Below are 25537 nucleotides of genomic sequence, written 5' to 3' on the forward strand. Positions count from 1 at the left end.
TTTTTTTTTTTTTTTGGTGACAGAGTCTCGCTCTGTCATTCAGGCTAGAGTGCAATGGCACGATCTCAGCTCACTGCAACCTCCTCCTCCTAGGTTCAAGCGATTCTCCTGCCTCAGCCTCCCTAGTAGCAGAGATTACAGGTGCCCGCAACCACACCCAGCTAATTTTTGTATTTTTAGTAGAGACAGGGTTTCACCATATTGGTCAGGCTGGTCTCGAATTCCTGACTTCAGTGATCCACCCACCTGGGCCTCCCAAAGTGCTGGAATTACAGGCATGAGCCACCGCGCCCGGCCCCAGCTAATTTTTGCATTTTTAGTAGACACGGGGTTTCACTATGTTGGCCAGACTGGGTATCACCCTTTCTGGTGGCAAAAGTGCCATGCATCCTTCAAGGCCCAGCCCAAATGTCATCTCCTCTGTGAAGCCTTCCTTCATGCAGCCCCACTCCCTGCCCTGTTCCTGAGGGCCCTCTGGATCATTCTCTCCTATTGCATCCCCTGATGGCAGAGCCAGCTGAGCTCCATGGCAGCTTCCCGCGAGCTTTATTCTCTTCCCTTTTCCCCACACTCAACATGGTAATGATCACTGGCTGGTGAGCTCCTCAAGGCAAGAGCACCACAGCAAGAGAGCTCGTGTTTATCGAGAACGGCTGTGTGCTCAGCACTTTCCTGCATCCTCTAAAATCCTCACAACCCCGTGAGGTTGGTTCTCCTAAAAGCCCCATTTTAAAGAGGAGCCAGTGGAGGTTTAAAGAGGTTAAGTCACGTGCCCAAGGTCACCCTGACACCAGAGCTAGAGCTTGGAATGAATCACGGCAATGACTTATGTATAGCACCTTCCACATGCCAGGCACTATGAAGGTGTTTCATCTTCACAAAAACTTTCACTGCAGCTTCATGTTATGGCTGGGGAAACTGAGGCATGGAGAGGTTAAGTAACTTGGTAAAGTTCAAGAGACGAGTCAGAAGTGGAGTAGGGGCTGAGCACAGTGGCTCATAACTGTAATCCCAGCACTTTGGGAGGCTGAGGCGGGAGGATCTCTTGAGCCCAGTAGTTCAAGACCAGCGTGCGCAACACAATGAGACTCTGTCTCTACAAAAAAATAAAAAGATTAGCCAGGTGTAGTGGCACATGCCTATGGTCCAGTTACTTGGGAGGCTGAGGTGGGAGGATTGCTTAAGCCCTGGAGGTCGAGGCTGCAGTGAGCCATGATCCTGCCACTATACTCCAGTCTGGGTGACACAGCGACACTCTGTCTCAAAAAATTTTTTTAAAAAGAAGTGGAGTAGGATTTGAGCTCAGGCTGTCTGGCTGTTGGTCATCTCTTGGTCATGTGCTTAAATATCATGCTGTACTGGCCATTGTAGCCTTCTCCCTCTGACCTGCCTGAGCAGCTCTCATTGTCTTGGTGCCCCCGAAACCTGGACTAGCAGTTAGCCCGAGGAGGCACTAGTTAGTGACAGTGTCAGGAATAAGGGCGCAGGTAAGCCAGTGGATGCAGGACCCCGCCCCAGCCGTTCTGAAGCTCTGTGTCCCGAAGCCCAAAGATATGGCCACCTGTCTCCTGGGCTTAGTGCCCCCCACCACCCGCCTGTCCAGACAGCCCCAGGGAAGGACCAGATCCATAAACATGAGGCTCTACTTGGGCTGGGAGGAGTGCTGGGCACTGTACAAGTCCTCAATATTATTGCTTTATTGTCATTTAAATGGAGCCTGCCTCAAACAGGCCACCCAGTTCTAGCCACCAGCTCTGGACAAAACCCCCATTGAAAAGCCAATTACAATCACTCCATCTAAATTGTCATGGATTTGTATAGAAAATTACATCTCCATTTAGTCCTAAAGCGACGTCCTGGGCATGGACAGAGGGGAGGCTGGCCCATTTACCCCCGCCAGCTCAGCGCGGGTGCCGCAGGCAGACAGAAAGCCCAAGCTGCTGGGTCTTGGCCGGCCCAGGAACAAAGGCCAGTTTGTGGGGGCCCAGGGAGAAGCTGGGCCTCTGAGGGCAGCTCAGATTCCAGGCCTGGGCCGATGGACCCTGCACCGCCAGCTGGTCTCCCCTGCTGGCGGCTGTGGCCAGACGAGCTCCTGACAGCCGGCTTCAGGCGGCCCATCAGCCCCACCACCCCCGCCACCATCCAAGGTGGCTGGAGCTTGGCTCATGTCCACACTACCAGGAAATGAAGCTCAGGGAGCACTTGACTGGGATCCTGAGATCTTGGTTTCATTCATTCATTCACTCACTGACACATTCAGTATCTGCTAGTAGCATGAGAAAGGCAATAACGTAGAAGTAAGCTCCAGCTTCAGAGTGCCCTGTGTTCAGTTCCAGACTCTGTCCTCAGTAGCCATGAGGCCACTTGCTTATTCCTTTAGTTTTGAAATAGTTGTCGAGTGCCTACTGTGTGCCAGAGAACAGGACAAAATGGTCTTCACTCTTAGCCCTTAAAGTCCAGTGCCCTGGGGAAAATAAACAGGGGCTGACACGGGCTAGTATCCCCATTTCACAGAAGTGTAAGTAGGCAGCTCAGAGGAGCTGGGCATGCTATATGCAAGTGGGAAGGGCGTTCCAGCCAGAGGGAACAGTGTGTGTGTGTGTGCATGTGTGTGTGTGTGTGTGTGTGTGTGTGTGTGTGTAGGGGGTGGCGAGGCAGGCTGGAGCAGCACTGTGGCATGGCATGAGGTCGGTGGGGCAACCTACAGACTGTGGGCCTCTTCTCTGAGCCTCAGTTTCCTCATCCGAGGAATGGGGGCGATGACCCCAGCTGCTGGGGACTTGGGAAAGGGCTCAGGGAGATAATGTGTGCCAGGTGTTCTGCGTGGAGCTGGGCATGGGATGCTTTTGGCTAACCAGAATAGGCTTACTTAGACGACACTCTCTATGGGCCAAACATGGACCGAGGGCTTTCCACACATTCACTCCTAACATTGACAGTCCCATGGGGCAGGGCTAGGATCCCCAAAAGGAGGCAACAGCACAGGTCAGCTAATTATTTGTTCCTGTTCCAGTCATTCTGATTATGGGTTAGCCCAGGGCCTGCACAGAGAAGACCCTCAAAAAGGATTTGTTGCATCAGTGAATGCATCTGGAAGGTCGGTGCTGGGCAGGTGTGGGGGCCTGGGAGGAAGATTCCTGTGTACATGTGTGAAGCTGTGTGGAGTGCTGTGGGATTCTGAGCATGGCTGTGGGCCTGCGTGTAACTGTGTGTGAGACTGTCCAAGGACTGCAGATGGTTGCATGTGTGAGGCTATGTCCATGTCTCTGTGACCTTAACTGTGTGTGACGGTCACACATTGTCTCCCTGAGTCCTTGCCCAAATGCCCAGTGGCCACAGTGGCTCTGTCAGACTGACTGTGTGTGTGTGGCTGTGTCAGACTGTGTGTCACGGCCTACACACATCTGTCTGGGCCCAGAGGGACACTTGGCACCCTTCCTGGGATGGCTGGTGGGCCCGGAGGCTACCTCGGGGCAGGACAGGCAGGTGCAGAGGCGAAGGGGTCAGAGTCCCCAGCCTCCCCTGCCCAGCCCAGCAGACAGACTGGCAAATGGAAAAAAATGTTCACACCCGAGGCAAGCTGGTGGCTGCCCCACCAGGGACTGCTCTGTGCACAGAAAACAAGTTCTTCTGGTATCAGCTTGGCAGGAAGTGGCTTTTGGGTGGCAGGAAGCTGGATTCAGCTCATATCAGCCCCGGCCGAGGGGCAGGAGAGCAGTTATCTGGGGTTAAACAGAGTTACTGAGAAGTGGAGCCCCCAACACGCCATGCCCGATAGAGCTGAGGGCACAGCCCGCCCCTGATGGCCCTTTGGAATGATGGGTGGGCGGTCTTGTAAAGATGAGCCCCTGGCCCCATACAGGGCTCATCGTCCACCTCTCATTTACTCCCATTTAGAAGATGTGCAGACTGAGACTCTGAGAGGCAATGACTTTTCCAAGATCACCAGTTAAGTAGAGAGACAGAAGGGAAAAAGACTGCAAGAAATTTACATCTAGAGATGAAAAAGCCAGGAAAGAAGAGCTAAGAGAAGAGGAGCGATGGGACAGGATGGAGCTAGGAGTCACATGAATGCAGACAGCAGTGAGGCTGCACCACGGGAAGGCCTGTGTGTGCCCACCATGTACAAGGTCATCACGTGGACGTCACAGCTGACCTTGAGATCCTGAACCCGTTTCCCAAATGAGGGGAGTGAGACTCAGAGAGCCTCACTGGCTGAGCGAGGCCTGGAATCCAGATCTGATTCCAAAGCCCAGGTTCTTTCAGGTCATGCCCCCGTGCCCAACTTCCACGGAAGGGAAGTGGCTGTTCTAAAACAGACACCCAGTTCCACTAGCTGCTTGTCTGGGTGCTCGGTTGAGGAATTCACTCAGCTGGCCCGTGGAGAGCCAGGGTTCAAACCTAGGCAGGATGGCTGCAGAACTCACGTGCTTAACCACGTGACAGGGTGTGCCCAGTGCTTTGCTGGAGCAGGCAGAGAAAGCCATGGCCCTGCCCTTGGGCTGGGACCCAGAGGGTCCAGCAACTGGAACAAAGCCCTACAGCTGGCAAGAAAATGAGTCTCCCAACGCCCAGCCCTAGACACTCTGTGCCGCCCCCCACCCCACCCCCACTGGAGCCCCTGGGCACTGGGCTCTGGTCCTTCTGCTGTCATCCCAAAAGCAGCTCTCAAGCTGTTCCCTGGCTGAGATGCTGATTTGAAGCTCGGTTTGCATGTCGTTTGCACATTACTCAGTGTATGTCAGAAGGTACGAACATCTCCCTTTCCGGGAGAGGGCTGCCGGGCCCCCTGCCCTCCTCCAGACAGCAAAAATGCCAGCCGGCTAGACAGGAGCGACGCCCTGGCCTCTGACGGCACCCGCCTGCCGCTGCCTCCCCCATTCCCTCCTGGAGCCAAATTTAGGCAGCTCTGCTACTGAGAGATGGGGAGAGCGGAGGCAGGAAACGGTGAGGTTGGAGGCAGCCTGGCCTTGGCCCTCCCGGAGTGGAGCAGCCCCAGGGGTGCCCCTGTCCCTAAAGCTCTGGGTGCAGCCTCCTCCCACCCCTCCTCTCACTGGAATGCTGGCGGGGTTGGGGAACGCTGGGTTCTCAGCTGCAGCCCAGGGTGCTGGCTACCCCAGCCATGAGGGAGGAGGGAGGGAGGGAGCGAGGGAGGGAGGGAGGAGGTCATGGCCGGGGCAGTGGGGAAGGGATCAGATAGCCTCCTCCTGTCCCAGACACCCACCGCCACTAGGGACACAGAGCCGGTTCTGCTTCTTGGACACTTCCTGCCCCTCCTTGGTGTGCACCCCCAACCCTGGGCCTGATTGTGGGTGGGGAGCAGGGCACACAGCCAGGCCTGAAGGGACTGAACCCTCCCTGCCCCCCAAAGGCTCTCCCAGGCCATCTCTGACTCGGGCCAGCCTCGCACCTGAATGGTCTTGGTTCACCTATCTGGGAAATGGAAGCGGTGGCCTAGAATGACTTCCAAGCAGCTGCCTGCACTGACAGTAGGAGCTTCTGGGAGGCCTGACAGAAGTGAGGGTTGTGGGCTGAGTGTGGTGGCTCACGCCTGTCATCCCAGCACTTTGGGAGGCCGAGGCAGTCGGATCACTTGAGGCCAGGAGTTCGAGACTAGCCTGGCCAACATAGGGAAACCCTGTCTCTACTAAAACTACAAAAATTAGCCGGGCATGGTGGTGTGTGCCTGTAATCCCAGCTACTCGGGAGGCTGTAGCAGAAGAATCGCTTGAACCCAGGAGCCAGAGGTTGCAGTGAGCGGAGATGGTGCCATTGCACTCCATCCTGGGCTACAGAGCAAGATTCTGTCTCCAACAAAAAAAAAAAAAAAAAAAAAAATGCGGGTTGTGGCAGTGGCTTTAGGCCTAGAAACTTCTTCAATTTCTCAGGTATGGTTAGGAGAGGCAGCTACTCACGATGCTGGGACAGAACCTGCGTGGGTTGAACTGTGGAAAGGAAGAAGAGGTGTGGGCTGGATTTCAGCCACCAGGAATCCAGGGGTGGGGCTAATGGAGCCCAGTAGTTGGTATCCTGGGGTCTGACTCCCCGGATTTGAACCCCAGCTCTGTCACTCTGTACCTTGTGACTGACTGTGGGCAAATCGCTTCAGCTCTTCTGTGCCTTCGCTTCCTCACCCTGGGGCAACAGATCTCTCGTTGCTGTTGCGAAAGTGAAACGAGGCCGTGAGTGCTTGGCACACAGTAGGTGCACCGCGACGCCAGCCACTAGTGTGACTGTTTTGTCTCCCAGGACGGTTAGGAGACCCCGGAGCCACAGCAGATGTGGATGTGGTCGCGGTGGGAGGCGATGTATCTTGGTTGTTAAGTGGGCACGGGGATGGGGGGTTCAAGTCTGCGTGACCCTGGGCAAATGGCCACACCCCGCTGCGCCTTGGGCGGGGAACAGCAGAGGCACTGACCGAGGAGGGTCTGTGAGGATTACGGGAGATCAGGCTTGGCACGGCGCCTGGCACATAGCGGGCGCTCCCTGGAGAGCTGGCAAGATAGAATGGTACCGCCCTGCACAAAGGACAGGTGGGCAGCGTCCCGGGGGGCGGGGCAGGGCAGGTGCGCCGGGAGCCGGTTGGCGGGGCCGGAAGGGGGACGCGAGGCCGGCGGGCGCGCGCGCAGCAGGTGCGCGTGGGGTGGGCGGGGCCCGCGCGGGCGCGGTCTCCAGGTGAGCGGGCGCGCGCCTGGAGGCTGGAGACTGGAGGAGGCCAGACGCCGTGGCCCGCCGCCGCCGAGCGTCCCTGTGTCTTTAACGCCCCCGTTCCTGCGTGTCCCCCCCCCCGCCCCGTTGGTGCGCCCCCCCACTCCCAGCCGGGCTGCAGCCGCGGAGCCGTCCCCCCTGCACTGACAGCTGGTATCTAATTACTGTGTGAGAATGGAAAGTCAGGCTGTCCCAGCTCCGGGGAGAGGGGATTAACGTCTCCTGCAGAATACACTTCCTCTGGTGGGTTGCCATGGTTACTCTCATTACCTGCCTGCCCGCGAGGAGGCCGCGCGAGCCGCTCCAGCAGGCCCTCCGAACCCAGCCCGGCGCGCGCGCGCCTTCCCGCCCCTCCCCGCCGGGGCGCACGCGCCTGCGCCGTGAAGAGAGCGCGGCCGTCTCGCCCCCGCCCCTGCCCCCTGCCCGAGCAGCTGTCAGCGGCGCGCGCGGCCAGCCCGGCCCCAGCGCGCGCTGTCAACAGTCATTAGCGCGGCCCGCTCCCCTCCCCCTCCAGCCCCACCTCTTCCCCCGGCCCTGGGTGGGGCCCGCACCTGAGGCTCTCCGCTCGTTAGCGCGCCCAGGCGGCCTCCTTGGCCCGAGAGGGACCCGCCCGCGGGGCCTGGCTGGCTCAGGACTACCTCCTTCCGCCTAGGACCCCCCCTTCGGTGACTCCCGATTCCCTGTCCTAGGCTGCGGTGCCCCGGGAGGCGGGTCTCCAGAGTAGCAGACAGAGCTCTTTAATGGGTGTCTTCTAGGGCGGGTGCTGTTTGTGCATCATTTGGGTTCCCACACACTTCCTATGAGGTGGCGAAAGCAATTATGCGTATGGTGTCACCTCACTCAGGGGGAAACTGAGGCCCAGGCAGGACAGCCCCTTGCCTGGGGTGGGGGCTGGGTTGTCCTTAGGCCTGTGACTTCACCTCTAGAGCACCCTCCTGTGGACCCCCTTCCTGCCCCCGCCAGGCCAGAGTCCTGCAGCCAGGCCCAGACCCTGTCCTGCCCGTCCGGGGATGCTGGACAGTGCCCCTCCCTCCAGCCCTCACAAGTCATTGTCATTCGGATCTGCATTTCCCCAGCCCCTCTCCTTCTAACTGGGGGACACTGTGGCCCACTGTGCCCCTTTCTTTTCCCATTCCTTCCCCCTACACCCATTCCAGACATCCCAGAGTTAACAAAACCCAAAAGTAAGAGAAAAAAGACTCAGAGCTGCTTGGAGGAGATGGCATCCTCAAATGTAGAGCCGTTGTTTGAAGGGCTGGTCCCAGGCACCTTTCTCTATGGCCTGGGGTGTGCGTTTTGGTCCCCAGCGTTATTTGAAAGAAGATGGAGGTTCAGCGAAGCAGAAAGGAGGTCTTGGAATATGTGAGGCCTGTTCCAGATGGCAGGTGCGACTCGGTGGTGGCGGTGGCGGCGGCGGCTACGCGCTAACAGTTGGAGATTGTGCACAAGGGTGGAGAAGAGGCAGGTGCTATATTGAGTCCTCAGCGCCTTGTTTATGTATTTATTTATTTATGGGGAGAGTGTGGTCCCATCCCTCTGCCCCATCCAGGCCTATGGAACTTTGGGTCCTAAAATTCTGGGGTAAATTCCTATTTTGGGGTTTTTTTTTTTCGATTTCCAGTCCCCAGTAGGTAGTATTCAGAACCGAGAGAAATTAAAATACTGCCTTTGTCCCAGTGAAGCAATACCCTCTCTTCAATCACCTGATTGGCCTTTACAAATTATGACAGCTTCTCTTGGGGATGCTGAAGAGAGGGTTTCTGGGTGTTTGGGTGATGGTCTTCATTCTGGTTTTCTTTTCTTTTTGTTCTCTTAGTTTAGTGTGGTTTTCAATTTCCTCTCCACCTCCTCCTTCCTTTCCCTCTGGGGCCCCTTTGCAGGAGACTGACTCCTCCCCCTTGCTTCTTTTTTCAGCCCCACCAGGAGCTGAAATGAGACTTTACAGGAATCCCCCTAGAAGCTTCCAAAACTCCAGTTCTGGCTGACTTTTTTTTTTTTTTTTTTTTTTTGAGATGGGGTCTCACTGTGTCACCCAGGCTTGAGTTTAGTGGTACGGTCATGACTCACTGCAGCCTACACCTCCACAGGCTCAAGTGATCCTCCTACCTCAGCTTCCTGAGTACCTGGGACTACAGTTGAATGCCACCACGCCCAGCTGGTTTTTTTGTATTTTCTGTAGAGACCTCCTGGCGGCGGGGTGGTGAGGGGAGGGGGGGTCGCTGTATTGCCCAGGCTGGTCTTGAACTCCTGAGCTCAAGCGATCCTCCCACCTCTGTCTCCCAAAGTGCTGGGATTACAGGCGTGAGCCATTGCACCCAGCCCTGACTGAATTTATTAAGGCTGGGTTTGGGGGACAGGAAGAATGGCATGATTACAGAAGTTGGGAAGAGCATGCTAGTAATTAATATGCAGGGTAACTTTTGTCTGTCATCTCAGCCACTTTGATGGCCTGGATGGGATAGAGCGGCATCCTCACATTTGCCTGTGCAATCAGCCCCCTGAAGTCCTGGGCTCCCTCCCACGTGGTAGCCAAAGATTTGCTTCCTTTGGGGTGGGCTCTACTGGCTGACTTTCTCCTCCAATACCAATCTCGTTGATTTTTATTCCTTGTCAAGAGCTGGATCTGAAATGCACCAGAAGGCATATCCTAAGGCCTTTCTCTGTGGTTTCTTCTTCTACCATAGGAGAAACCCAGTTGAGAAATGTCTCCGCTATTTAGCCGTATCCTCTCAACCACGGCCTCGTTGTTACTGGAAGGCACACTCTACTAATATGGTGATGGTGGCACACTAAATGGCACCCTGGTGGCCTAAAACTGTGATCCCACCTTGATAAGTATGTAACTTATTACCAGCAAGTGACTTCGAAGTTCTAATGGAGATGACAGAACTGCAATCCATTAGCAACTGGACCTCACTTCACCATCAAGGGCAGGGGTCCATTTAATTGGCTCATGTGGGGAGACAGGCAAGATTCAGTCCGATTCAGGAGCTCCCTGAGGTCGCCCTGGCAGGAGCCTGTCTAATGGCCTGGTAAGACATGCCGATCGCCCTCTTAGGTCTGAAGCCTGGGAATTAGCAATCTTCTCGTGCCGAGCATTCAGATCCACATGAGGAAACCGAGGAAGCCAGAAAGGACCTGCCAAGGGATGCCCTGCTTAAGTATTAATTAACTTTGCCAGGGAGGACTTAAAAATCTGATGTCAGGATGCGGGGCATTCCTGCTCTTTCTATCCATAATCCACATTAAGTCTCTGGGCAGATGTCTTGAATTTATACTAATGTTGCCCAATAAGATTCTTTTGTTCTCACCATTAGGAAAATTGGCCTTCATTGTAAATAAAAATATTAATATATTAGGCCAGGAAGCACAGAGCATGTCTATATTTAATGAGCCAATGCCTGTTTTCCTACAGTTACCTCCCTGGCTGAATCATGGAGACATTCTAATCAGCAGTTCTCAAAATCTGTCTTGCATCAGAATCATCTGGGGGGGCCTGTTAAAACCCCCAGCACATCAGATTTGGTAGATTTAAGGTGGAACCTGAAAATGTGCATTTCTAACAAGTTCCCAGGTGATGCCAATGCTGCTGTTCTAAGGACACTGCTGTAATATTTTGAAATATCAGCAGTATTTAAGTAGACGTTTGGCGATTTTGTCAATGACTTGCCACCTAGCTTTTCATTTAGAACCCAAATGGGCTGGTTTTAAGGGAGCTGGTGATGTCCAAGAATGTAGCTCCATAAATGTGTAGTTTTTTTTTGTTTGCTTCTTTGTTTTAGAGATGGGTCTTTCTGTGTTGCCCAGGCTAGACTCAAACCCCTGGGCTCAAGTGATCTTCCCACCTCAGCATCCTGAGTAGCTGAGACTACAGGCATGCGCCACCATGCCCAGCTTCTCCATAAATTTTTAAAACTATTGCCATGTCTAATTCTGTTGGCCTGGCTCTGGCAGGCTGTTTGGGGGTTGGATGGTTCGAAAGGATGGTGTGCGTTACCATGGCAATGTTCTTCTCCATGCAGGAAGGCCCCAGAGGTTGATCCTACACAAGTGACTGTGTGTTTTTCATGGTTCTTCCCATGGGGTGCTGCAGGGTTCCATTCCATTACTCCTGCTAAGTGTTTCCAGGAAGCTGGGATAGTCAGGAGACTCCAGGTCCCTTCTTGATCCAGCCTATAGATGAAGTGAACTTCCTTTGTCAATTCACTGTCCAGTTTGCTTAGGGCAATGGATTAGATGAAGCTAATTTGGGTACCTGACAGAAGGGGGATGGCAGGGGCTTCCCGAGGCTACAGGGAAGGTGCTTTCTGCTCCCTTTATTAGCAGCTCTTCCCTTGCAGCACTGTCTGGATCCTTAGCTAGGGAAGGCCTGCCTCCCCTGCAGCATTTAGCATGAAGGTTATTACCTCCATGGATGCAAGGGATAGCAGAGATGTCTGTGGCATGTGACTATTGTCGGATCCCTTTGTTGCTGTCTTCTCAGGGTTCTCCTTGAAGGCCACGCAGACATCCTGGTGTTCTTCCCCTAGGGTGTAGCACACATGGAATCCAGGTGGCCCCAGCTCACCAGAGGACAGTTCAAGGTGTGGCTCTGCAGCCCTTGTGTGGTTTGAGTTCTGGTCGCTCCAGGCCCTCTCCTTTCCTATATAAATCTTTGCTGTAGAGACAGGTGGATTACAGGACCCAAATTTGAACATCAAGGGAGAAAGTGATCAATTTTTAAAGAAGGAACTAACTGAAAACTGCTTCCCTGAATAATTTTGCTGGGATTAATTTTATGGTCACATCGGACCAGGTGCAAAGCTGTTGTTTATCAAAGTCAGCCTAAGAGTGCAGGTGGGAGGCTGGGATAGAGACAGTCCACACGGGACAGTATGTTTTGCTTTTTTATCTGGGTTGGTCAATTACATTTTGACTTTTGGAAAGCTTATTCCAAGTTTGTGGGAGCCTTAGCATATTATTTAGGAATTCAATAAGACTGTGCATCTCTTCTGATGGTGGGTGTTACTGAGGGGGACACATTTTGTCATGGGTCCCCTATGGACGCGTCAGAGGGACCAGAGATAAGAGGAGATTCCTAAACACAAAATGTCCAGACTCAGAGGGGTCCAAGGGAAGAGATGAACATTAACCAAGTCTGTGTGCTGGATGCCTGACATACATGCTTGATCCTTGGAACATCCAACTAGCACTTTTTAGGCCCATTTTATAGGTGTGGAAACTGACTTTCAAGAGGTATAGAAATAGGCCGGACACAGTGGCTCACACATATAATCCCAGCACTTTGGGAGGCTGAGGTGGATGGATCACCTGAGGTCAGGAGTTTCAGACCAGCTTGGCCAACATGGTGAAACCCCATCTCTACTAAAAATATAAAAATTAGCCAGGAGTGGTGGCGGGCGCCTTTAATCCCAGCTACTTGGGAGGCCGAGGCAGGAGAATCGTTTGAACCCAGGAGGCAGAGGTTGCAGTGAGCACTCCAGCCTGATGACAGAGCGAGACTCTGTTTCAAAAAAAAAAAAAGGTATAGAAATAAAGTAACCCATCCAAGGCCCCCAAGCTGGTTAGTGGGAAATTTCCATCTCACCTACATAAAATATTGTCTCCTCATCAGATTGCTTTCTTTCTCCATTCCTTCCCACAAAATTTTATCTCCTTCCTTTTCCAGAAATACTTGTGTTCTGGTCTGAAACAATTTTGAACAGGGAGGTCTACTGGCCTTTAAGCAGCTAAGCCTCCAGAGCTATGCCTCTGGATTCAGGTGATCCAAATGTGGCAGACTTCACTGTATACTTAAAAATGGTAAAGATGGTACATTCTGCATGGGTATTTTACCTGAATTTTAAAATTCAGTGGAACTACCCCCATGATATCCTTTTTAAAAACTGTTTTTTAAATTAAAGTTTATCAGACATACAGAAATACACAGATTATAAATGTTAAGGTTTTTGTTTTTGTTTTTGTTTTGAGACGGAGTTTCACTCTTGTTGCCCAGGCTAGAGTGCAATGGTACGATCTCGGCTCACTGCAACCTCTGCCTCCTGGGTTCAAGCGATTCTCCTGCCTCAGCCTCCTGAGTAGCTGGGATTACAGGCATGCGCCACCACACCCGGCTAATTTTGTATTTTTAGTAGAGACGGGGTTTCTCCATGTTGGTCAGGCTGGTCTCAAACTCCCGACCTCAGGTGATCCGGCCGCTGGGCCTCCCAAAGTGTTGGGATTACAGGCACGAGCCACCATGCCCAGCCAAATGTTAAGATTTAATGACTTAATAAGTTGAATACACTTCTATAACTACTGCCCAGATCAACAAATAGAAACCCAGCTATATTCATTTTTTTTTTTTTTTTTTTTGAGACAGAGTCTCGCTCTGTTGCCCAGGCTGGAGTGTGGTGGCACGATCTCGGCTCACTGCAAGCTCTGCCTCCTGGGTTCACGCCATTCTCCTGCCTCAGCCTCCCGAGGAGCTGGGACTACAGGAGCCCGCCACCATGCCCGGCTAATTTTTTGTATTTTTAGTAGAGACAGGGTTTCACCATGTTAGCCAGGATGGTCCCGATCTCCTGACCTCGTGATCCGCCCGCCTCGGCCTCCCAAAGTGCTGGGATTACAGGTGTGAGCCACCACGCACAGCCAAACCCAGCTATATTCATTCTTAAGGTTCATTTTGTTTATTTTCACCAATGTGAACCTCTGGTTAGAAGTGTATTATAACTGTACATCCCAAATCCAGATCTTTGCTGAGTAAAAAATTTTTTAAAAGTCTAACTGACCTATCATAATATTTGTCCCATCCCAACCCTGTCATGGCGGTATTTGAAGGGCCCTGTAATGCTGGGCGTTTATGGGTCAATAGTGAACAAGTTAGTCATTGATCAGCCCATACAGATGGCCTGAGATGTCGGAGGGGGTGGGATACTCCCCAAAAGAGGTAAAATTGATTCCTGAGAGACGTTAAGAACAGAAAAGTCATGGAACTTTACAGCTCATCTCATAAGTGAAGCTCGGGGAGGTTGAAGCGTTTGCCTATAATCTCACAGCGAGGAAGCCAGACCAGCAAGTGGCTTCTCCTGTACATGCAGAGAGAGAGAGATATGTGCTATCTGAGACGTGCCATTGAAATGGGTTCTGACCAGGAAGGAAGCCATTGGCAAGAGGGCCTGGTTTGGGCCAGTGAGGTCACCTCCCAGGGTCACCACTTAGGGACACTGCCCGCTAGCTGTGGGGCTCAGGACCCCACACCCCAGATGCCCTTTGCCCCCCATCTGCTCTCTGCTCTTGAATGGGCTGCTGGTGAAGAGACACTGCTGTTTGGCCAACACGGTGTGTCGGGAAAGCTACTGGGTGAAACCAAGACCTGTCTGTGCCAGAACGTGTTGTGAGCGAGCGTCCCCTCCCCGTGTGGCTTGTATTCTACTTGGACTACAAAGTCCAAGGTCTGAAGCCATCTGTGCCATCCACCAGCCACCATACCTCAGGCAGGTCCTGACCCTAACAACCTCCCAGAGTTGCCCCAGTGTTCGGCTCTCTCATACCTGGGGGAAACGTGGTGAACTGCAAAGCACTTCTTAATACAATATTTATCTAGCAATCCCTGTACTCCAGGCTCAGTGCCAAGTGCTGCACACACAACTCAGTTCTTCATGGGAAAGGGGCTTCTGTTATCCCCATTTTACAGATAAAGGGCCTGAGGCTGGAAGCACAGTAAGTGCTCGGGGTCACAGGGCCGCTTCCATGATGGGGCCATATTCAAACCAGGGCAGAGTGTGTCCAAGTGGCCCTGCCCAGCTGCCACTTATGACCACTCAGTCATCCAGTCATTATTTACTGACTACCTACTATGTGTCAGGCACTGTTGTAAGTGCTGGAGAGAGCTGAGAAGGAGCAGGCGAAGCCCACATCCTCTTGTTGCTGACATCCTTGAGTTAGGGTCCTTTGGGGAAGAATTCTCTCAGAGATGTGTCTTTTGGGCACTTTTAGAGAAAAGCCTGCTTCCTTTCCCCCCAAATTCCCTCCATATGGCTTGCTCTTGATCTTCAAAGCCCGCTAACATCCCCACAGACTCCCCTTAAGGAGCTGGCGGCTGACAGCCTAGTGTCCCTGGGTCTGCGTACCTCCCTTGCGGGGACTGCCTGCACGGAGCAGTTCCCCAGCAGTCTGTTCCCTTCCAGGCCCTGGCCTCGCCCCCAGCCTCCTGCCCTGTGGTTTCCATGCAGCCCCCTTTCCTGCTGGAGGGGAGGGCAGGCGTCAGCCCCGCAGCTGTTTGCTATTGAAGGACCCGTCTTGCTCCTGGCACACCTTGTCGGGCCAGCTGACACCACTCAGCCGCCTGATAAGAGGCTCGGGGCCCACGGCCGCCCCGTTCACACGGCCCTGCCACCTCCTCGTGGCCTCGTGCCTGTTATTCTGTACATCTCCACACACAAAGGGCCCGGGTGCTGTTGCTGGCGCTCAGCTGCTGGAGTGGGGAGGGCAGGCAGCCGCGAAAAGCTTTTCAGAAAGGCCAGGGCGGAGGCAGGAGTCACCCAGGTGATCAGAGCTGTTCCCCCGGGACCCCAGCCCAGGCCCACAGTGAAAGGTTACTGCTAATTGGCGAGCTCCTGATGGGGCCGCATCTATTTAGCACTCCCCCCTCCCCAGAGACTTCCAGGATGGTCTTGGCACAGTGTGTGATTCAAGAGCTCCCCGCCCGAGTCTGGCACAATCTGTCTGAAATTGTGAACATGGAGCCTCTTGGTTTTTTAATTTGTATTTTCGTTGTCGCCGTTCTCTGCCCATTGTTGCTGGTAGATTTCATAGCTGCAGCCACCCTGACTCTGGCGTCCCCCTCCAGGGAGCCCCCTCGGCAGGCTCCCTCCCCTCCCCACCCCAAGACCCACTGTCGGAGGCATTGCCCGTCCTGACCCACTGCCCCGGCCTCAGGGCCCAGTTCTCACCCCGCCATCATCCCTGACACTAACACAGCTTGTCCACCCTGTCGCAGGGGGCAGATGGCCTGTCGGAGCCAGAGGGCATCTCTCTGAAGCGGGTCGCTGTGGTGGAAGATTTCTTTGACATCATCTACTCGATGCATGTGGAGAGCTCAGCGGAGCCAGGCAAAGCCCCCAAGCACGCTGGGCAGAAGAAAACCTACCGAGCGGTGAGATTTCTGTCTCTTTGCCTCCACTGGCAGCCCCAGGCCTTGGCAGGAGGCCACGGGCTCCGCACATGTTGGGCTTGAGGGGCGGGGCAGGGAGCTGAGGCGTGATGAAACGGCCTTTGGGGATCTAGGGGGGCACAGGGCAAGGGCACAGCAGCCAGAGATGGCTCACAGGGCGAGGGGAGGGAATCTGTGGTCTGAGCACAAAGGAAAAGCAGGTTGAAGGGGGTGAGAGGGAGGGAAGGAGAGGGATGAGGGCAGGAGGTGCCCTCCTCTTCCCTGTTTCTGCTTCACTCACTCCCACCACCCCCAGCCCCTTGCAGCCTGTTCTGGGGCTGGGGTGCTGGGGACAGATAATAATCAGAGGAGCAAATGCCTTCATGGCATGGCATTTACTGCATGCCAGGCCTGTCCTGAGCTCTTCCTATGTGTGAGCTCATCCTGTGAAGTCAGGACTGGGAGTTCCCCAGGGGAAGTTGAAGGACTTGCTCCCCACCCTCCAGGAGATCACAATTGGATTTGGGGTGGGGAGGCTGAGAGCAAAAACAAGATGCATGAGAAGCAGAAATGTCTCCAAGGCTGGCTTTGAGAGAGCAAGAACCCAGGCTCAGGGGCATTTAGCAAAGGCACCGCCAGACACAGATGAGCCTGGGGGACTGTGTGGAGAAGGTGACACCTGTACTGGCATTCTACGCTTTGGGGAGGCATAAGGGCAAAAAAGGCAACCTAGGGGCAGGAAGCATCACAAATGCCAGGGAAGTGGAAATAGATGGGACTGGCCAGACCAGAGGTCCCTCCTCACCCTGCAGAGGGGCTTGCCTGGGTTCTGATCTGTCCCCTGCTGACCCACATGTGAGCCTATCCACGGCTTATACATAGCTCTGAACCATTTGTCCAGTGCCCAGGGAAGCCAGTAAAGCCAAGCCCTTCGTGCTCATTCAAGCCTTGCTGCAGTCCTGTGACCGAGGCACTGAGGACCCATTTCACAGTTAAGGAAACTGGGACCCAGAGAATTGGGTCACTTGTCCAAGGTCAGACGGCAGCTGAGTTGCAGTCAGCCGGTGTCCCCCATGCCGACTTTCTCTGGAGCTTCTAGAGATATGCCCTTCTGTGGCTGGGCTTCCCCACCCAAGGCAGATCTGAAACTCCCCACCCCAAGTTCTTTGTATAAATAGCTTTGGACTACCGTGGAGGTGGCTGTAAAGTCTATAATTTCCCCTTATGGCCCATCTTTTTTTTTTTTTTTTTTTTTTTTAAATGCAACCATCCGGTTAGTCCCTGTCCTCAGAAAATGGCTTTTGCCCTAAATGGATTTTAAGAATGGACCCATGTGCCAAGAGCCTCAGAGAGGAAAGGTGTCTGCCCAGGAAGGCAGGAGATGGTGATGGTCTCCCCGCCCCTCCTGCTTCTCGGTCTGTGTGCTTTGGGAAGTGACTTGTGGGAAGGGAGTTCTGAGGGTATTTCCACCAGAGGATCATAGAAGAAGGAAGAGGCACCCAGGCTGGGGCCCACATGGGCCCCTCGGCACTGACAAGACCACATTTTCTCAGCATTAAATTTACCATTGTGGGTGGGGCATGGTGGTTCACACCTATAATCCCAGCACTTTGGAAGGTTGAGATGGGAGGATTGCTTGAGGCTGGAAGTTCAAGACCAACCTGGGCAACATAGGAAGACCCCTTCTCATAAAAAAAAAAATTTGGGCCAGGCGCGGTGGCTCATGCTTGTAATCCCAGCACTTTGGGAGGCCAAGACAGGCAGATCACTTGAAGCCAGGAGTGTGAGACCAGCCTGGCCAACATGGCAAAACCCTACCTCTACTAAAAATACAAAAATTAGCTGGGCATGGTGGCGCATGCCTATAATCCCAGCTACTCGGGAGGCTGAGGCAGGAGAATCACTTGAGCCCAGGAAACAGAGGTTGCAGTGAGCTGGGATCATGCCACTGCACTCCAGCCAGGGTGACAGAGTGAGACTCTTGTCTCCAAAAATAAAAATAAAAAATAAATGAAAAAATTCAGACCTAGTGGTGTGTGCCTGTAGTCCTAGCTACTTGGGAGGCTGAGGCAGGAAGATTGCTTGAGGCTGCATTGAGCTATGATTGTACCACTGCACTCCAGCCTGGGTGACAGAGCAAGACCCTGTCTCAAAAATAAATAAATAAATAAATAAATAAAATAAAATTCACCATTGTGCTGAGCAGTCAGCATGTGCCCTACACCAGCACTTCCTATACATGTATGAAGGTTGCATGCATGAAGCAGGTGCTGTTGTTACCTCCATTTTAAGATGAGAAAACTGAGACTCAGAGAAACACATAACCTGCCTGAGGTCAGTCAGCTGACATTCAGAGTCAGGCCACCCACCCCAGAGCCTGTGCCCTGACCACCACACATCCTGCCTCTCTGCAACCCTCCTGTGGTCAGCTCGTAAGCCCTACGACTTGCTGTTGTCCAGGCGGATGGGCTGGAGCCAGCTGGATCATGTGATTTCCCTGGCCCCTTCGGTGCCCAGCATCAAGCCTCGCCCACAGGCACTCTTTGGGCGGTTTAGGAAGGCAGGGGTCTGCGGCCTCCATGCTGTGGGGAGGGCAGGGCTGAGCTGGTTCTGCCAGCACTTGCATCCCTGGGCCAAGCGGACATCCAGCCCTTTGCTCTGCACTTCCTGGCTTCTCGTCCATATGCCTGCCGCGTGCCCCACTTCCCGCTGCCCAGCCTGGAGCTGGCACATGACTGGCACTGAGCCAGCTGGGCTGCACACAGAGCTGGAATTTCAGCAGCAGGGCCAAGGCTGAGCTGAGCAGGCCAGGGCCCTCCTGCAGTGGGTGTGAGGCTGAGGGGGCTGGCACACCTCCCTCCTCCCCTACGTGCCTCCTCTCCTTTTCCCCTTCTCTTCCCCATCTGTCACCCTTCTCATGCCACCCTTTTCCTTTTTTGGGGGCAGGGGGTGGTGCCTGGATGCCTTTGTGCCCCTCTTCATCTGCTCTCATTTTCCTCGACCCATACCTAGCTCTTCAGCCCCACTCTGCAGACACGAGGCCCCCACCCATCCATGCCTGTGGAAAGAGCCCCCAAGGAAACCCCTGCTGATGGCTGCAGAGGGGCACAGCCTGGCATCACGGGGTACGCATCAAGCCCCAGGCTGAGGACTTTTTGAATCTATCTCTGTGTTTTGCCAACGCTGAATCCTCAGACTGCCTAACAGTCTCTAGGGCACGGGGCCCCTCTGGATTTTTCCAGGCCTGGGGTACTATAGGAGTTAGGACTGGCAGGGCGGTGGCAGACTTGTTCAGTGCACTAAATGAGGTGCGTTATTTGGTGGGGAAAAGAGCTTTCTGGCATCTACTGCTGTCCAGCCGTGGATCAGATAGGGCAGGCACTGGGCTTTCTGAAACTGGAGGTATTCGAGCTGGAGTTAGATGGCCATGTGCAATGGATAATGCAGGGATTCCCATTTCGAGCAGGAAGTCCCTGTCCCACTTAGCTTCTCAGTGTGACCTGAGGTGCAGAGGATCTTGGAGGTCTCTCCAGCACCAGAGTTTGAGGAAGGTTCCAGCCGGTTCTATAGAGTTTCCTGAACTCACACAGAGAGCTAGTCCTTTTTCCAAGGGGCCTTCCTGCTTTTCTGATTTCTGCACCCTTCTGGGTTGGAACAAGCCCTTTTGCTTCCTTTCTCCCTCCCAAGGTGCTGGTAGGTCAGATCAGGTCCCACAGTCCGGATCTACCTGCCCAGGCCACTTTGGAGTTGGGGCCAGATGTGGTCAGCAGCTGCTCGGGGCCCACCACGTGCTAATCCACCCGCAGGGCAGAAGGAGGATCTTGTAAAGTGGTGCAAATCCCCCCAATTGGCCTCATCTGTCTTTGTCGGCCTCTGAGTTGGGGAGTGAAATGGGGCCTTGCAAGTCAGCGACTCTGCAAATAGCTTCTGCTCTCTCTCTGCCAGTGAAGTCCCTGTTTTTTACCACCAGGAAAAATGTGAAAGGCAAATTCACATACGGGACTCAATGTCCAGGCAGGAGGCCCGGGGAGCAAGGCAGCAGGCAGCCCAGGGCAGCGGAGGGCAGCTGGGCAGGGACAAGGGTCCTGGAACTTCCCCTCCTTAGACACAGCGGCTCTGTCTTTGTCTGTTTCATGTTTTGGGCTTCAGTGTTTGAGTCTATTTCTAGAACAGGGTCTGCAGCTTAAATCTAAAACCATCTGAAAACCACCATCCTATTAACTAGAGCATCTGCTAGGATTGTCCTCCTGGTTTCGACTCATTCTGTGGTCCTGTGGCCTTGGGCATCCATGCACTCAATCAGAAATGGAGGTCCCATTTCTGGTACCAGGCAAACCGGGAAGATGAATCAGAAGATGCCTGCTGAAGGTTGCAGGGGGAGGGTTTGCCATCCTCTATACGGGTCCCTACGGCAGTGAAGAGCTGGGCTGGACTCTACGCTTTATTGACTCCCCAGGGAGCTCTAAGCCAGGCTGGCAGACAATCCAACCTTGTGGGGCAGGGCTTCCCTCCCTGGCCCTCAGGCAGTTCCAAGGACTTCTCACCTGTCAGCCTTCTATCCTCCCCTTCCACCCGTCTATGGGACCCAGGGCCAGAAGGTGTGTGCTCAGCACTTCCCTCCCTGTGGCATGTCAGCCAGCCTTTGCACACTGCTGGGGTCCCTGCCAAGGCCAGGATAAATGTGGCCACCACTCTACCCCTGGAGAGGGAGCCATTCCTGTTCCCTCAGCAGGCCAGGCAGCAAGAAGGGCCCTGCCCATCCTGTGTGCAGCCTTCAGCAGAGCAGCCAGGCCAGGAGGACCCCCTGAGCACTTTAAAAAATGTTTCTCTGCCCATTGGCAGGTGAGCGGGCAAGCTTTGGTAGCTTAGCAGGGCTGCCCTCATGGTAGGGACCTGGCCCTCTTCTCCCAGCTGACTGTGCAACCCTCCCCCGGGCCCTCCACTGAGCTCTCCTGAGGCTTGACCCAGGGTGCCACGTCTCGGGAGCCGAGGAGCATCTGTCGGCCCAAGTCAGCCACAGCCCTCTGCTCTGCCTAGCACACGCCCTTCCCTCCTGCACACTTGCTCCTGCAGCTGCCACCCTTCAGCCAGGCATCTCCCTCCAGACCCAGCAGGCCTGAGAGGAACGTGCCCCCAGACTTCCAGGCAGCCCTGGGCTGCTCTGCTGAGGGCTGCACGCAGGATGGGCAGGGCCATTCTTGCTGAGGGCACAGGAGTGGCTCCCTCTTCAGGGGTAGAGTGGTGGCCACATTTATCCTGGCCTGGGCTGGGGATGAAGCTCTCCATGTGCATGGTAGAAAAGCCCCATCCCTTGGCCCTGACACCTGTCAAGGACCAGCTGCATCCCTGATGTTGCTCTCCCATCCGCTGCTGCAGTCAGAGACACTGGGGTTTGCCCTTGTCCCTGACCTCCAGAGGAAGGCAATCAGACAGGGAATTTGGAAGGGAGATAACTCATCAAGGAGCTTGCCTGCTCCACAGAGCATCAGATCAGCTGAGAAATAACAATTGTGTCACCAAAATTAACTTCGCATTTGCAGCTGGCAAGAGTGGCCCCTGGACTCTGCCAGTGGGCTGAGCTGGAAGCTGTGCCTGAGCTGGTCCTCCAAGGGCCCAGCCACAGCCTGGGGCACCCCAAGGCCTTCTGCATCCCCCCACAACTCCACTCCCCAGCCCCGCCCTAGCCCACCTCTACCCTCCAGCCATCGCAGAGATGGAGAAGGACATTCGTGGATTTCCAAAGGAGCAAACCCCTGCAGTTGCTGAGGAAAGGTGGGGCCAAGCGCAGCCAAGAGCAGCCCCTCACCCTTGGCCAACTTTCCCAGCCGGGCTCCGGGCTGCGGGCTGCGGCGAGGACAGCGGAATGCTTGGGTGATGCTGCCCCTTAGTGGAGAGTTGCGGGAGGACCCAGGCTCCAGGAAGCACATGGAAAACCAGTAACTGGGCAGCCTCAGCCCAGGGAACCTGGGACTGAAGGGACTCTTTGACCCCACCAGACAGCTAAATCAGGGTCAGTGGCTTTTCCAAAACCCAGAGCAAGAGGAAAGGGCTGGACACCTAGGCCCACTGCCACTTCTTCCCCACTCCCCCGCCCAGCCCTTTTTTCACGTTCCCTCCCTTCTCTGTGTCTCTCCCCAGCCCTCTGCATCCCTGTCCTCCTCCTTAACTAGGGGAGGCCTTCTGGAGGCAACTGTGGAGTAGTGTGACCTGGAGCATGGGGTTTACTCTGGCACTGCCTTGAAAGTTCTGTGTGACCTTGGGGAGTCGGCTCACCTCTCCAAGCCATAGTTGCCTGGAACTTGGGGGTCCCGCAGAGCCTGTCTAGTTTGAAAAGTCTGATGCCTGGTACTAGCCCTTCACAGCTCTTCCTAAGAAGGTTCTTGACTTGTGAGTGATCACAGGAGATGGCTTGTGGGACCTTTGGTTCTGTGTATGGGCCCGGGGCAGTGAATTTATCTGTGGGTCTCAGTCTATCCATCTCTAAGAGGGGAACTGCTCACCCTATGCTAGAGCAATGTTTATAAGCCCATTTTTTTCGTAGCAGCAATAAAATGTTCTGAGGAATGTTACTTATTAGAATATAGGTTAAAGACTAGATAATGTTTAAAGGGTTTGCTTTTTCAATTTTTAACCTCCTTTATTGAGATTTTTAAAACAAATGGTTTTCCACAAAAGTACTGTCTCATTTCCACAGCAGAGAATCCAGGACACCTGCCCTTGCTCCTCAAATCCCTGACTTTCCTTGCAAGAGCCAAAGCATCTGCCACCAAAGCTCAGACCTTGGTGACCCCATGGCCAAGTCGCCTCCCCACGGATCCATATAACAAGTGAAGCTCTTCTCTCCTCCAGATCGCAGAGACCTATGCCTTCCTCCCGAGAGAGGCCGTGACCCGGTTCCTGATGAGCTGTACGGAGTGTCAGAAGAGGATGCACTTTAACTCCAATGGCCTGGAACCCAAAGGTAGCGGGGGGTGGCGTGCTGGAGGGCTAGGGCGGGGGCCGTCTGAGAGTAGACTGTCCCTGAAGACGCCAGCTTTTGCTGGCACAGAAATGTGTCCAGCAGCTGTTGTTGCTAGTCCCAGAGGCCAGTATGGGTCCGTGGTGCTGCCCAAAGAGCCTTGTTTTGTTTTGTTTAACTTTTTTTCAATCTCAAGTTTCATTTAAAAACCAACCATACAAAACAAAAAAGCGAACAACATGTTTCCCCTGCCTTTCAAGGCCCAGGACAGCCCTTCTCTTCCCAGGTGGATTCCAGTTGGGAATGGCCAGCCTGCCCCGTTCTCAAAGTTCCATCCAGGCCTCCCACTGCTTCTCCATGCACGAGCCGTAGTCTGGCCTGTACTCTCCCTGAGACGTGTGCATGCATCCTCCCACCCACATACCTGTTAATGATACGTCTTCCCTGGTGCTTGTTTCCACCCTGTGCACACCCATGTGGCCACTGATCAGTAAACCCATGGGGTACTGATGAGAATTTTTTTTTTTTTTTTTGAGACAGAGTCTTGCTCTGTCGCCCAGGCTGGAGTGCAGTGGCGCGATCTCAGCTCACTGCCAGCTCCGCCTCCCGGGTTCACGCCATTCTTCTGCCTCAGCCTCCCGGGTAGCTGGGACTTCAGGCGCCCACCGCCACGCCTGGCTAATTTTTTTTTGTATTTTTAGTAGAGACGGGGTTTCACTGTGTTAGCCAGGATGGTCTCGATCTCCTGACCCCGTGATCTGCCCGCCTCGACCTCCCAAAGTGCTGGGATTACAGGTGTGTAATCCCCACCCGGCCGACTGATGAGAATTTAAGATATCCAGGGCAGGCTGGGCACAGTGGCTCATGCCTGTAATCTCAGCAGTTTGGGAGGCTGAGGTGGGAGGATTGCTTGAGCCCGGGAGGTGGAAGCTGCAGTGAGCCATGATCATGCCACTGCACTCCAGCCTGGGTGACAGAGTTAGACCCCATCTCAAAAAACAAATAAAATAAAATGCCCAAAGCACTTGTGACCACCAAAGGTGATCCCTTGGACTGACGTCCATGCCCTCCAGCTCTGTCCTGCCCAGTGAGACCAGCAAGGACCTCACTTCAGCACCCCCACACCCCCTCAAACTGAACATCCCAGAGGCCTCCAGGAAATCTGGGGACCCATCTGTTTGCAGGTGGCTTTGGCACAGTGAGACGGCCCAGCACATTTGGCTGGTACAATTATAATGCTGCCCTGAGAAATGGTGCCCAGGTGGGCGATTTATCAGGGTTTCCAGGACTGCCTGGTGCATCGTGCCAGCTCCCGGGCATCGGGCCTGTGGAAGTTGCTGAAGTCAGTGGGTGTTTTGCCCGAGGATGGAAACAGACTCGAATGAAGGGCACGCCGTTTAGCCGGTGGCACTCAAGTAGCATCCATTGAATCTGGGGAAGGAAAAATCCACAGCAAAGCCTGAGCAGACAACAAAGGACTGGGAGCATGGGCGTCAAGCAGGGCTTTCTGCTCGTGTTCATTGTCCCTGACACACGTGAACGGCTTCTGACAGCAACTGACTCACCAAATCCAGAGGCTTCCATGCCCTTGGGAGCCATCAGGCCACGGCTGTTTCATTGGGCACATGGGCCAACTTCAAAGCACGAGGGGCAGGAATGGATCTAGTTAATCCCTCATAAATGCTGGTTCCTATGTTAAGAACAGGGCTCCAGGGCTGCACTACCATTCCGCTGCTGTGTGTCCTGGGCAAGGGACTTCATCTTTCTGAGCCACAGTTCCCTATCTGTGAAATGGGGTTAATCAGAAGGCTGACAAGATGTGGGTTAGTCCCTGTACCTGGCATTGGTGCAGGAAGAGAGAGCTGTGGCTATTGCGGTTCCTGTTACAATGCTGGACACTCCCGCGATGCATGCCTGAGCCAGTGATCCTGAATGCTGCTGCCCACGTGGCCTGCCCCGGGCCAGGCAGCAGCTGCAACTCCTGGGCCAAGACAGCATTTGGTACCTGCAGATGGGCTGGAGGGCTTTCCCTGCCGCACTCTCCACCCTGCCAGAGTTTAGGCCACAGGGGCCAGGGGTGTATGTCCTAGTGGTGACTGCCTGGTTCCTGCCCACCCATCCGCCTGTCCCCTCCTGTTCCTTTCCTCATTGTTTCCATAGCAACTGGCGGAGTCAGACACAGAATTGCTTGCCTGGAGGAACAGAGGCGAAGCCAAGAGGGGCTCTGTTTGTGGGCTGCTCTGGGGTGTCTGAGACGCCATCCGCTCCCCTCCCCTGCCACGCATCCCACGGCAGTGTGGAGGGCGTTCCTCAGCTCCCCCTGCACTCCTCACTGATGGCTGCTGGGTCTCCCCACGCTGCAGGCTGCACTCCTCATCTGCGGGCTTCTGTGTGGCCAGGAGGGCAACGCGGAGCACAGCAGTGGCCTGCTTCCTCTCCTCACTGGCTGCCACCACCACGCCCCACCCCCAGGGAGGAGAAAGAGGCCAGGGAGGGAGGGAGCACACAGGCCAGGAGCCATCTAGAATATAAACCAGCGCTGTGGGCTCGCTGCTGAAGCCCATCTTTCCTGAGGCTTTCTTCAGGCTGGACAGAAGATGAGCACCATGCCCATTCTCACCCATCCTCCCCCATCCTCAGGCACAATGCCATCTCTGTCCTAGGTAGTGGAGCTTCCCCTCGCAGGGAGAGGAGAAGACGCTGAGGGAGCAGGAGCCCGGGGAAGTGGCGCATGG

The 25537-nt window shown here is 54.4% G+C and overlaps 1 protein-coding gene across 3 annotated transcripts in view; it reads left to right on the forward strand.

Annotated features, from left to right (window-relative positions):
- The window catches only part of NOL4L (nucleolar protein 4 like), a 142870-nt gene that overhangs the window by 42634 nt on the left and 74699 nt on the right, over positions 1 to 25537 (forward strand). For 2 of the 3 annotated variants that reach the window (XM_032142171.2, XM_058432874.1), the window contains exons 2-3: positions 15692 to 15847; positions 22694 to 22805. In XM_032142171.2, coding sequence (XP_031998062.1) covers positions 15692 to 15847; positions 22694 to 22805 — 268 coding nt within the window. Of the gene's footprint in view, positions 1 to 7248; positions 7374 to 15691; positions 15848 to 22693; positions 22806 to 25537 lie in introns of those variants that run through there. The other variant, XM_058432875.1, reaches the window with a different exon arrangement.

The sequence above is a fragment of the Hylobates moloch genome, unplaced genomic scaffold, assembly GCF_009828535.3.
Source record: "Hylobates moloch isolate HMO894 unplaced genomic scaffold, HMol_V3 SCAFFOLD_21, whole genome shotgun sequence".
In the NCBI taxonomy this organism is placed as follows: Eukaryota; Metazoa; Chordata; class Mammalia; order Primates; family Hylobatidae; genus Hylobates; species Hylobates moloch.